This window comes from Orcinus orca, chromosome 5, assembly GCF_937001465.1.
Source record: "Orcinus orca chromosome 5, mOrcOrc1.1, whole genome shotgun sequence".
NCBI classification, from domain to species: Eukaryota; Metazoa; Chordata; class Mammalia; order Artiodactyla; family Delphinidae; genus Orcinus; species Orcinus orca.
The window spans coordinates 50,859,281-50,873,803 of NC_064563.1; the positions used below are offsets into that span (position 1 = coordinate 50,859,281).

The 14,523-nt window shown below is 36.5% G+C and overlaps 1 protein-coding gene across 1 annotated transcript in view; it reads right to left on the reverse strand.

The window, feature by feature from the left end:
* The window catches only part of WDR49 (WD repeat domain 49), a 104,497-nt gene that overhangs the window by 36,705 nt on the left and 53,269 nt on the right, over positions 1–14,523 (reverse strand). The window contains 1 exon segment of the mRNA XM_049710517.1: positions 1,575–1,808. Coding sequence (XP_049566474.1) covers positions 1,575–1,808 — 234 coding nt within the window.

The following is a 14,523-nucleotide window of genomic DNA, read 5'->3' on the forward strand; positions in this document are numbered from 1 at the left end:
AATTATCACTGGCTGATGGGACTGTGGGTGATATTATTTTCTTTGCACTTGACTGCAACATATTTTTACAATTATAAATGTTATACAACATTAAAGTGTTTCTCTATAACTTAGCTGCTAATAGTCAGGAAACACTTATGTATGACACACAGCTCTATGTGCTTTATATACATATTAATGCATTTAATTATTTATACTTTTAACAGCAGAAATAAGTAGAGGCATGAATATCCAACTCATTTGTACAGATTCTTTCTATATGATATTCCATATGTGCATAGTCTATTGTTGCCTATAACTTGCATATCTTTGTGTTATCTTGGCTTTATCTTCATGTTCCAAATGGAAGATTCCAGACCTTCTTTGTGCCCCATTTCCTGAATTCCTCATGGAAGATTGCTCATTTTATGGTCAGGCAATAGCAGATCGAAACATCAACACACAAACCTAGCACTTTAACTTTGCAGATCTCAATTAGCAGAATGTTCTCCTGGAAACAAATACATCTCTCAGTAGCCACCAGGGAGTCACATTAACTGGTTGCGTTCATAAAGTTCAGTAAAACATTTAGGAGGGAATGTTCTCCCTGAAGATGGAATTCAAAATGGATCGTTTTGTAAAGGATTTTTATCTCCTAGAATAACCGGAAAACAGAGTGTTTGAAGTAGTGACATGACACACTACTCATTACTAACAAAGGGCTCTCCTCCCCTTGCACCCAATCTGAACTACTCATTTCTGTGTAGCTGCAGAAGCTTCGGCAGCAAGGAAAGATAGAACGGGCTAGAGTTACTGTTTAATTGTCCACAAGCTGGATACTGGCTGTCTGCTTGGCTCCAGCTGTGCTGTGACTATCAGGCCTGAGGTGATCACGGTCGCAGACTAAGCTCAATGGGTGCCCGCTCGCTCTGTGATATCCACAGGCTGGCCCTCCCTTTCCTCTAAGAAGGCCTGTGGTCCTTGCGGCATCTCCACTCCAGAGGAGCCCGCTTCCTCATTGACATGCAGGGAGCGCTCCCATAAGCAAAAGCTGCAAAGCATCATTACCGTGGTCGGGAGACAAACAACACTCGCACTGCATACCAAGTGGCACCACATTTAACTGAATCATTTTATTATGAATACATTCCGGGCTGCCACTGTGAGCCACTTGCCTAAACTATGCTGGCAAAATGGATCTTTGCTAATTACATTTCATGCATATTTCAGATCTTTCCATGGGGATGCAGGAGGATGGTGTTCATAAAAGGGAATTTTACAGCCAGGTTCACTTGCGTTTGGCATCAAAACCCAAACTAGCGGGTAACAAAGATAAGTTCAATTACATTCCACGTTGTGTTTGTTTTAGCTGGAATGTTTCCTCCTAGTAACTCTATCAGTGCTGCTGTGGTCACTGGTTGAAAATGAAATCACTCTTCAAATCCACTTGAATACACATTATTGCAGAAATGCAACAGTTATTAAATCATTTCTTTTCCACATTTCCTTTTCTATATTTGTCCTTAGATTGAATTAAGGAAATAAGCCTCTGGATGTGGGGACATGTCAGGAGAGTGACAGAAAAACATCATTACCTGCTTCAAGACTGAATTGTAAAGCACACAAGTGACTGCTTTCTTGTGGCTTTTCACCCTCTTGCCGGAATCACTTTTCACTGCCAGCAATGCTAGCTGGTTATTAAACGAGATGAAAAGCCGTCCGTGGGCTTCATCAAAGTGGAAGAGACACCTGAAGTCCTGACTTTTGGAGAAAGAACAAGCTATCCTCTGGATGGACAGCTGGTGCCGAATATCCCAGAGTCTCAAAACCTGCATGAAACATAACAAAGTCACAGGAGTATGTCAAGAATAATTCTAATTTTTTAGCCAGATTTTCTCTAGCTCACCCTCGATCCCAGGCAGGCTCTGCATAGTGCTGTAATTGTTCACACTTCTCTCATAGCACATATTTTTTGTATTTCCCTTCTCTGTTTCAGTATCTCCTCAACTGTAATCTCTTCTAGGGAAGGGACTGTGTTTTGTCTCAGTCCCCAGAAAAGTGCGTGCATTTAGTAGGTGCTTACGATAGGCAGAGTAATCATCTTCAAAGATGCCCACGTCCTAATCCCTGGAAAATGTGAATATGCTATCTTACATGCCAAAAGAGATTTTGCAGATGTAATAAATTAAGGCCTTTGAGATGGAGAGATTATCCTGGTTGATTTGGGCAAGTCCAATGTAATCACAAGGGAGATCAGAGTGATGGGATGTGAGATGGACTCTACCTAATGTTCCTGGCTTCAAGAAAGGAGAAAGGGGGGGCCATGAACCAGGAGAGCTGGAGAAGGCAAGGAAACGATTCTCCCCCAGAACCTCCAGAAAAGAAGACAGCCCTTGGAGTACCTTGATTTTAACCCAGTGAGACCCAGGCTGGAATTCTAACCTACAAAACATTAAAGGTGTGTTGTTTCAAACCACTGAGTTTGTGGTTATCTGTCACAGTAGCAATAGAAAACGAATACAACCTCTTTCGATAGATAGATAGGTAGACAGATAATATATGTATATATTTTTTGATGAAATAAAAGACTTGTTATTAAATGAAATCAAGTTCAGATAAAACACAGACAATTAAGACACAAAAAATGACATGCAGATGGAACAAGGTAAACACTGAAGGAAATGGGAAGAGCAGCTCTGCAGATGCAAGTGTTGCCACTGTCAGTCATGGTGCAGAATTAACACAGGGCAGTGAGGGAGAGTCAGAGTGAAGACAGCGAAAATCCTCTCCAATAGGGGCCAGCGGGCCAGCTCTAGGGCCAAACTTTTGGGGTTCTGATTTTGGCTCTATCCCTTACTGCAGGGTGACCTCTAGTAAGTTTCTTTGTCTCTCTGAGTTTTTGATGTGGTACCTACCTAATCTGATGCTATGAAGAGTGAATGAGAGCCCATGTCAAGCATTTAGCATGATGACCAGTATGTGGTCAGTGTTCAGTAAATTTTTTTTTTTCATTATTAAGTGTATTTTATTCTTTTTACTGTATAAACATTAGAACCTAAGAGCAAAAAAGTTTCTTTCAAATAAACTAGTGCATCTTATCCAGTATGAGAATTATTTTAAATTATCTATAAAAGATGACCTCTGTTTACACGAGTGTTTATTACTCCATAGGGCAGGCTACCCAGTAGTTTTTAACCTATTTTAAATCATATACTCCTTTGGGGGAAAAAAAAATAATTTGAAAACGATGGTCCATCCCCTCCTCCTAAATGCATATACCCATACATGCACACAATTTTCCACATAATTTCTTTGGATACATAGACACACACATCTCCCATACAGATCCTGATATCCCATGGGATAGGAATTCCTAGAGTAGTCATTATGATTAGCCAAAGATGTCCTCTTCTACCTTTTGATTCTATCCTACCCTCTTTTCCTACATAAGCCTCTTCGTATACCTCTTTATCCAGGGTAAATGGCCCCAGTTCTTTCAACATCATAACATCATTTTTAGATCCCCCTCCACCATGGCAGCCTCTTGCTTCTCTCACTTTGTCTTTTTTTTTCCATTTTCTCTCCAGGGGAGGATGGTCATCCAGGCTTTGTTTACCTTTTAAAAAATATAATAAGATATGTCCATGGTGTAAAATGCAATAGCACCGAAGGGATTTTTCTTCAACCCATCCCTCTCGGCCTCAAGTCCCACTCCTCAGAGACAGCCTTCTTTAACTTTTTTTGAGTTATGGTTTTGTCCGTAACACCAAATAATAGCTGTGTGTGTGTGTGTGCGCGCACACGTGCGTGAACACAGCATATATTAATCATACATTGAATGACATTCTCCTCTGAAAGTAATGCAGTTACTTACACTCATTTTCTCCCTTTCTCTTCCCATTGCCCCAATCTAAACATTGTATTTTTTTAGTCCTATTGTTACTATGCTTTAAAATAATACACTTACACATTAATTACTGCACTATCAATATAAGACAGTATCTCTCTGCTCACTAATATGTAAAATGAATACCTTAGGGTCCTCAAGGACCTCTTTAAGCAAAGTGCTCAGAATTGAGCCAATATTTCAGGTGTGTTCTAACCACTGTTACAGGCACTGTGACTTCTTTAAAGCAGCCTACTTTTACGTGAGCTGATTAAGCCACTCCAACATGCATTGCCCTTACCTTGGGGTCCTGACTGAGCAAAACTCTAAATCTTATTCCCATGAACAAATAATCAAGCCAGACATCTACCATCCTACCTTCAAAAATCTGATGTTGTAAGCTCAAACTAGGATTTTTCTAGTTTCAAAGTGTAAAGATATAATTTTGAATCCTAATTCTATTATATTGATAATTCCTCCCTGATGTGTCCACACATCCCATGGAATACAGTAGATGGTCAATAGATATTTTCTTAATTTGTTGAAGGTTGTGGTTCATTTAACAACTATGTTTTTATCCCACTCACTGTTAAAAATATTAGCTAGGATAAGTCCAAAAATATAACACTTCCATAAAAAAGCTTGCCTCACTTCTACATGGTTATTTACCCGATTGCAGATCTCATCTAATTCACATTGAAATTTTATGAGACTTTTTCAAACATCTTGCAGAAATGAGTATGCTTGATGTATAGGGTAACCTCTCCATTTACTAACACTTATAACAAACTTAAACTGACCTAGTCAAATTCTACCAGATAAGCAGCATTACCAATCCCTCTAATCCCAAGAATATATATTTATAAAGTAAATTGGGTTTTCTTGGCAAGAATTTTTTATTAAACAACTTATTCTAGTTCTTAAACCTTACTATTTTTATTTAAAACATTCTGGCCACTCTCCAGAAAATGTTTATCCTCAAAAATATAAACTCTATAAGAACTAAGACTTGCAAATATATTTCAAAGTGTTCTAAATACAAATAGGATTGATAAGCTATTATTTTGAATGTTAAAACCACATAGATTAGATGCATCTAAGATTAGATGCATCTAGATCATTCTCAAACACTCATATAACTTACAATAGTCATATCATCATTGTTCAAAATCCTGTCTTGTTTGGTATGGACTCCCTCCTAAAAAACTGAAATTAACTTCATTTCAGAAAAATACTCTGGGGCATGGTTGAGTATAGATTAACAATAACTCAACAGTATTAATGGACTATAATTTCCCCAGAATCATTTTCTGCATGTTGTTCAAATCATTTATGTCGACTTTAATATTTCATTGACATTTAGTCACATAAATTAAATGAAAAATTAAAAATAGATGAGTGATAACCTCTACTCTATGACAGGTGAGTTCTTGCTATTAGCAATTAAAATTAGAGGTGCGTTTTTTATGCAAAATGTGTATATTCATTAATTTTTCTTAAAATTAGTTTTTACTTTTCTTCTTTCCCTTCTTCCCTTGAAGAACCCTTGACTCTCGTAATTAGTGATCCTACTAAGTCCCCTTCCATCTTTAATTCTCTAATTTTTCTTTCTGCTGAGAACCAAAGCTAACAACATTTATATACTGTCATCAATGTATAAAACAGTGTTTCAGCATACTCCCAGAAATATCATGGTAGGTGACCTCCCATATGGTTTTCAATTTTTTCTACACTTCACATTCTATTCCAGTGGTTCTTAATCTTGACATTAGAAACACCTATGCTGTTTAGAAATTGCTTATGTTTGAGACTTTTCTCAAACCTATTAAATCAGACTCTCTGAGGATGGGGCTCAGGTATTAGTTTTTTGGTTTTTTTTTTTTAAATTTCCCAAGTATTTTCATTGTATTGTACTTTAACTTCTCAATTTGGTTTTAAGATCAATGCTAATCTCCTTGAACAAGACATCTTTCTCTCAGCTTAATCAGTAATACCATGTGGCTTGGCTTTAAACCAGATAACTGTACTCCCCTATTCAGTCTATATCTTTTTAATCAAGAAAAAATCTCACATTAATTCTATTTTATTAATCAAGTCCTCTTGCAAAATATCACTTAAATATCTAGTTAATATTTGAGAATCCTTGATTTTCCTTTTTTTGTATTCAAATTGACTTCTGAAATAGAATTAGGTCATATTTCAGAAAGGAGTATATTTAATATCATTTTCCATTCCGATATCCTAGAGAAGTTTTCTTTATTCTTAGTAGGAAAAATAAAGAAATTGGTAAACACCCAGGCTTAAAAATTGTAATTGAGGAACTGATTATTTTTTAATTTCTATTTTCCATATATTTTTATCTAAACTGTACTTTCGATTTTCATCATGATACCTGAGAACTTGTGATGCTTGTCCAAACTCAGACTTACTAAGCCTAGTCCTTGAAATGCTCTATATAGGGGCTCTTTACTTCATCTCCATTTTTATAGTATTAGGAGGAGTAAGCATCCAAGCTTGTGATTTTATATCAAGGCAAAATTTAGCTTTTCACATAATGATGAGGACTTATTTTTCTACTTAATCTTTATCTTGTTTCAACTGTTACCCAGTTAATAATGCAGGATTATAAAAGCAAATCCTGTGCTATTCATATACACTAGCACTAGAAACCAGTGGATTGGGACTCCAGACTCCAGTCATCTCGATCCTAGTTTTAATATTCCTCAGGTCTGTCAGCTTACGTATATTATATTACTTCTCCATTTTCTCACCTTTATACGGAAGGGGACGCCGCCAGCACTAAAATTCTGTCAATTTTGTCTAGAATGTACTGAAATTGCTCAATCCATTATCTATAGATTCCAAAATAACAACAACTGAAACAATTTCAAGAAGGTGTATTGTGAAGATTGGGCTAAAGAGATGTAGTCTAATTTTACAAAAAAGTTCTTCCTGCCCCCTGCCAGAGATGGACAGAATCACTTCACATAGGCATAATAAAACTATAATAAATAAATAATAAATAAATTAACAAAACTTTTCTTTTATCCTATAAATATTAGAATTATAAATGGGTAACTTCATGGATGGGTGGGTACAAAAATATATGTATGGATGGATACAGAATCTGTTTTCAGTGCACTTTTTAAAACCAAATCAGCATTATGTACATATTGGCAACATGTCCAAATTTAATTCAAAGTAGTTAGGGGGAAAAAAGATTCATAATTTCCAATAATGATATAAAAGTGAGGGAAAAGTAGAAGACAGACTTAGAGAACTGCATCAAAATGAGATTTGTTTGGCTGCATCAAATATTTGCTACTAACTCCTACCACCCTGTAGGGCATAGATATAAAATGACAATAAGAAAAAGAGAGAAAGAGTATATATCGCTAAGGGGATTTTGAAGACAGCAGTGCAGCAGCCCAGCTCTCTGGGATAATCCACAAAAATGGATAGCCTACTTGCAGATAATAGGATAACAGGAACCGAGGGCATTGGCTTTCCTGAATATACCTTTATGTATTAACAAGTCTATTTATTTAGAATTTAAGCCTTTGGATAATCCACAAAGGCATAATCAGTGAATGCTTAAAGGCAATTTTGTTTGACATAGCATACATATTCTACTGAATAGCTCAGCTAATGTTTTTATCTTGAAGTAATATAACAGATCTTCCTTTAAGAAATATTTTTGCCATTTTTGTCCTCAGGATTGAGGTCCACCTTAAAATATTCGTGGAAGGTTAAAATCTTCTCTTGTGCTATTCATTGTTAAATTGTTACCATAGCCATTATCATCTTTTTTTCATTCTTTTCAACAAAAATGAAAGAAGACATACAGCTCTAGGACACAGATTTCTATTGTGTGTGTGTTTGTGTATTCTATCATTGACCTTGAAAAAGTCAAAATGTTTCTTAATGCTATGAATTGTTCTGCAAAAATCTCATTAATTTCCCAGTTGAAGTTCAGCAATAAATTTAACTAATATCAACATTTTATTTAATTGGCTTTCTTTTCAGAACAAAAGTCCTTTGGGGAATTTTTAAATTTCAATTAAATTGATTTTTTTGCTATTATCATTGCTCACAAACACTGAAAAACATAACAGAATTTTTCGCAGTCTTTAAACAAAAGTTTTCTAACTTTGCCTTTCAAAGATCACTCTTCCTCTTTTACTTCACAAAGTAAACCTAAACACTTTAAATTTTTTTCTTTCTTTTTTACTCAATATTTATACTAACAACTGCTTTGAAGAAAGTAAGTGAAAACCAGCTAGAACAAGGGAATCTTGGTTCAATTATCCTTCCAGACTAGGTTTCTGTGGGGGGCCTTCCTGCTTCAAAGAAAAACAACTCTGAATAAAACATAATTTCTGCTGCCTTGCTGGACCTCAGGGATTGGAGACAATCTCCACAGGTCCAAAAGAAGAAGGAGGAAAAAAAGAAGCAAACTTCACAAGGAGACAGTGAACAGTAGGCATAAATGAGTAGACTATAACCAGGAGAGCGGGCAGACAGCAGAAGCAAGAAGAACTACAATCTTGTAGCCTGTGGAACAAAAACCATATTCACAGAAAGACAGACAAAATGAAAAGGCAGAGGACTATGTACCAGATGAAGGAAAAAGATAAAACCTCAGAAAAACAACCAAATGAAGTGAACATAGGGAACCTTCCAAAAAAGAATTCAGAATAATGATAGTAAAGATGATCCAAGACCTCAGAAAAAGAATGGACGCAAAGATCGAGAAGATGCAAGAAATGTTTAACAAAGACCTAGAAGAATTAAAGAACAAACACCTAGAAGAATTAACAAACAGAGATGAACAATACCATAATTGAAATGAAAAATACACTAGAAGGAATCAAAAGCAGAATAACTGAGGCAGAAGAATGGGTAAGTAACGCGGAAGACATAATGGTGGAATTCACTGTCACGAACAGAATACAGAAAAAGAATGAAAAGAAAAGAAGACAGCCTAAAAGACCTCTGGGACAACATTAAATGCACCAACATTAGCATTATAGGGGTTCCAGAAGGAGAAGATGGAGAGAAAGGACCTGAGAAAATATTTGAAGAGTTTATAGTCAAAACTTCACTAACATAGGAAATGAAATAGCCACCCAACTCCAGGAAGCACAGAGAGTGCCAGGCAGGATAAACACAAGGAGAAACACATTGAGACACATAGTAATCAAATTGACAAAAATTAAAGGCAAAGAAAAATTATTAAAAGCAACAAGGGAAAAACAACAAATAACATAAAAGGGAACTCCCATAAGGTTAACAGCTGATTTCTCAGCAGAAACTCTACAAGCCAGAAGCGAGTGGCATGATATATTTAAAGTGATGAAAAGGAAGAACCTACAACCAAGGATACTCTACCCAGCAAGGTTCTCATTCACATTCAACGGAGAAATCAAAAGCTTTACCGACAAGCAAAAGCTAAGAGAATTCAGCACCACCAAACCAGCTGTACAAAAAAATGCTAAGGGAACTTCTCTAAGTGGGAAATACAAGAGAAGAAAAGGACCTACAAAAAGAAACCTAGGGCTTCCCTGGTGGCACAGTGGTTGAGAATCCACCTGCCGATGCAGGGGACACAGGTTCGTGCCCCAGTCTGGAAAGATCCCACATGCCGCGGAGCAGCTAGGCCTGTGAGCCATGGCCACTGAGCCTGCATGTCCAGAGCCTGTGCTCCACAACGGGAGAGGCCACGACAGTGAGAGACCCACGTAACACCAAAAAAAAAAAAAAAAAAAAAGAAACCTAAAACAATTAAGAAAATGGTAATAGGAACATACATATCGAAAATTACCTTAAATGTGAATGGATTAAATGCTCCAACCAAAAGACAGAGGCTCACTGAATGGATACAAAAAGATGACCTATATATATACTGTCTACAAGAGACCCACTTCAGACTGAGGGACACATACAGACTGAAAATTAGGGGATAGAAAAAGATATTCCATAAAAATGGAAATCAAAAGAAAGCTGGAGTAGCAATACTCATATCAGATAAAATAGACTTTAAAATAAAGAATGTTATAAGAGACAAGGAAGGACACAACATAAGGATCAAGGGATCAGTCCAAGAAAAACATATAACAATTATAAATGTATATGCATCCAACATAGGAGCACCTCAATACATAAGGCAAATACTAAGAGCTATAGAAGAGGAAATCGACAGTAACACAATAATAGTGGGGGACTTTAACACCTCACTTACACCAATGGACAGATCATTCAGACAGAAAATTAATAAGGAAACACAAGTTTTATATGACACAGTAGACCAGATAGATTTAGTTGATATTTATAGGACATTCCATCTGAAAACAGCAGATTACACTTTCTTCTCAGGTGCACACGGAACATTCTTCAGGATAGATCACATCTTGGTTCACAAATCCAGCCTCAGTAAATTTAAGAAATTGAAATCACATCAAGCATCTGTTCTGACCACGACGCTATGAGATTAGAAATCAATTACAGGGAAAAAAAACCCATAAAAAGCACAAATACATGGAGGCTAAACAATACGTTACTAAATAACCAAGAGATCACTGAAGAAATCAAAGAGGAAATCAGAAAATACCTAGAGACAAATGACAATGAAAACACGATGATCCAAAACCTATGGGATGCAGCAAAAGCAGTTCTAAGAGGGAAGTTTATAGCAATACAAGCCTACCTGAAGAAACAAGAAAAATCTCACATAAACAATCTAACCTTACACCTAAAGGAACTAGAGAAAGAAGAACAAACAAAACCCAAAGTTAGTAGACAGAAAGAATCATAAAGATCAGAGCAGAAATAAATGAAATAGAAACAAAGAAAACAATAGTAAAGATCAATAAAACTAAAAGCTGGTTCTTTGAGAAGATAAACAAATTGATAAGCCTTTAGCCAGACTCATCGAGAAAAAGAGGTAGAGGACTCAAATCAATAACATTAGAAATGAAAAAGAAGTTACAATGGACACCGCAGAAATACAAAGCAACCTAAGAGACTACTACAAGCAACTCTATGTCAATAAAATGGACAACCTGGAAGAAATGGACAAATTCTTAGAAAGGTATAACCTTCCAAGACTAAACCAGGAAGAAATAGAAAATATGAACAGACCAAACACAAGTAATGAAATTGAAACTGTGATTAAAAATCTTCCAACAAACAAAAGTCCAGGACCAGATGGCTTCACAGGTGAATTCTATCAAACATTTAGAGAAGAGCTAACACCCATCCTTCTCAAACTCTTCCAAAAAACTGCAGAGGAAGAAACACTCCCCAACTCATTCTATGAGGCCATCATCACCCTGATACCAAAACCAGACAAAGATACTACAAAAAAAGAAAATTACAGACCAATATCACTGATGAATATAGATGCAAAAATCCTCAACAAAATACTAGCAAACAGAATCCAACACACATTAAAAGGATCATACACCATGATCGAGTGGGATTTATCCCAGGGATGCAAGGATTATTCAATATACGCAAATCAATCAATGTGATACACCGTATTAACAAATTGAAGAATAAAAACCATATGATCATCTCAATAGATGGAGAAAAAGATTTTGACAAAATTCGACACCCATTTAGGATAAAAAACTCTCCAGAAAGTGGGCATAGAGGGAACCTACCTCAACATAATAAAGGCCATATAGGACAAACCCATAGCAAACATCATTCTCAATGGTGAAAATCTGAAAGCATTTCGTCTAAGATCAGGAACAAGACAAGGATGTCCACTCTTGCCACTATTATCCAACATAGTTTTGGAAGTCCTAGCCACGATAGAGGAGAAAAAGAAATAAAAGGAATACAAATTGGAAAAGAAGTAAAACTGTCACTGTTTGCAGATGACATGATGTTATACATAGATAATCCTAAAGATGCCACCAGAAAACGACTAGAGCTAATCAATGAATTCGATAAAGTTGCAGGATACAAAATTAATGCACAGAAATCTCTTGCATTCCTATACACTAACAACAGAAGATTATAAAGAGAAATTAAGGAAACACTCCCATTCACCGTTGCAACAAAAAGAATAAAATACTTGGGAATAAACCTACCTTAGGAGGTAAAAGACCTGTAATCAGAAAACTATAAGACACTGCTAAAAGAAATCAAAGATGACACAAACACATGGAGAGATATACAATGTTCTTGGACTGGAAAAATCAATATTGTGAAAAATGACACTACTACCCAAACCAATCTACAGTTGCAATGTAATCTCTATGAAATTACCAATGGCATTTGTTACAGAACTAGAACATAAAAGTCTTACAATTTGTATGGAACAACAAAAGACCCCAAATAGCCACAGCAGTCTTGAGGGACAAAAAAACAGACCTGAAGGAATCAGACTCCCTGACTTCAGACTATACTACAAAGCTACAGTAATCAAGAAAATATGGTACGGGCACAAAAACAGAAATATAGATCAATGGAACAGGATAGAAAGCCCAGAGATAAACCCACGCACATATGGTCACTTTATGTTTGATAAAGGAGACAAGAATATACAATGAAGAAAAGACATCCTCTTCAATAAATGGTGCTGGGAAAACTGGACAGCTACATGTAAAAGAAAATAATTAGAACACTCCCTAACACCATCCACAAAAATAAACTCAAAATGGATTAAAGACCTAAATGTAAGGCCAGACACTATAAAACTCTTAGAGGAAAACATCAGCAGAACACTCTATGACATAAATCACAGCAATATCCTTTTTGACCCACCTCCTAGAGAAATGGAAATAAAAACAAAAATAAACAAATGGGACCTAATGAAACTTAAAAGCTTTTGCACAGCAAAGGAAACTATAAACAAGACGAAAAGACAGCCCTCAGAATGGGAGAAGATATTTGCAAATGAATCAACAGACAAAGGATTAATCTCCAAAATATACAAACAGCTCATGCAGCTCAATATTAAAAAAAACAAAGAACCCAATCCAAAAATGGGCAGAAGACCTAAATAGACATTTCTCCAAAGAAGACATACAGATGGCCAAGAGGCACATGAAAAGCTGCTCAACATCAGTAATTATCAGAGAAATGCAGATCAAAACTACAATGAGGTATCACCTCACACCAGTTAGAATGGGCATCATCAGAAAATCTACAAAGAATAAATGCTGGAGAGGGTGTGGAGAAAAGGGAACCCTCTTGCATTGTTGGTGGGAATGTAAATTGATACAGCCACTATGGAGGACAGTCTGGAGGTTCCTTAAAAAACTAAAATTAGAATTACCATATGACCCAGCAATCCCACTACTGGGCATATACCCAGAGAAAACTATAATTCAAAAAGACACATGCACCCCAATGTTCACTGCAGCACTATTTACATTAGCTAGGTCATGGAAGCAACCTAAATGTCCATGGACAGACGAATGGATAAAGAAGATGTGGTACATATATACAATGGAATATTACTCACCCATAAAAAGCAATGAAATTGGGTCATTTGTAGAGACATGGATGGACCTAGAGACTTTAGTACAGAGTGAAGTAAGTCAGAAAGAGAAAAACAAATATTGTATATTAACGCATATATGTGGAATCTAGAAAAATGGTACAGATGAACCAGTTTGCAGGCAGAAATAGAGACACAGATGTAGAGAACAAACATATGGACACCAAGGGGGCAAAGCGGCGTGGGGAGTGGTGGTGGGATGAATTGGGAGATTGGGATTGACATATATACACTAATATGTATAAAACAGATAACTAATAAGACCGAACCTGCTGTATAAAAATAAAAAAGTAGAAACTATAACCAGGAGCCTAAGCCTTGGGCCAGCAGTGAGTCGGAGGCACTGAGGCAAGACTGTTCAATTAAAAGGACAACAGGGGCTTCCCTGGTGGCGCAGTGGTTGAGAATCTGCCTGCCAATGCAGGGGACACGGGTTCAAGCCCTGGTCTGGGAAGATCCCACATGCCGCGGAGCAACTAGGCCCGTGAGCCACAACTACTGAGCCTGCGCGTCTGGAGCCTGTGCTCTGCAACAAGAGAGGCCGCGACAGTGAAAGGCCCGCGCACCGTGATGAAGAGTGGCCTCCGCTCACCGCAACTAGAGAAAGCCCTCGCACAGAAACAAAGACCCAACACTGCCAAAAATAAATAAATAAATAAATTTAAAAGGATAACAAATAAGGAAAATGCAGTAGCCTCAGGACAGTAGCTTTACTCATTTTCATTCTGCAGAAACAAACACAAATCTTCTCTGGAGGAAAGCATTTTCAATTTCATTCCTCAGAATGCCTATAGTTTAGCAATAGCAAAAAATGAGGTAACAATAAAAGATACCAAACATAGAAAGGAAACAATAAGAAACAATTCACCATGACGAAGAATCATCAGAATAGTAAATATCTAATTTGGATCCCCAAGGACTCCAGGTATTAGAATTATTTGATAAGAAAATGCAGTAATTAATATGAAATTAAAGAGCTAAAAGTCAAAATCCCCTAAATGAGCAAACAACAAAAGAGCATACAAAATTACCAGGCAGTTAAAAAACATTTTAGTAAAAAATTGTTACATTTTAAAACTAAATGTATAGGTTATATAGAAAGTGGGCACATCCCATTATAAACATTCCCATAAAAGTCAAGAAT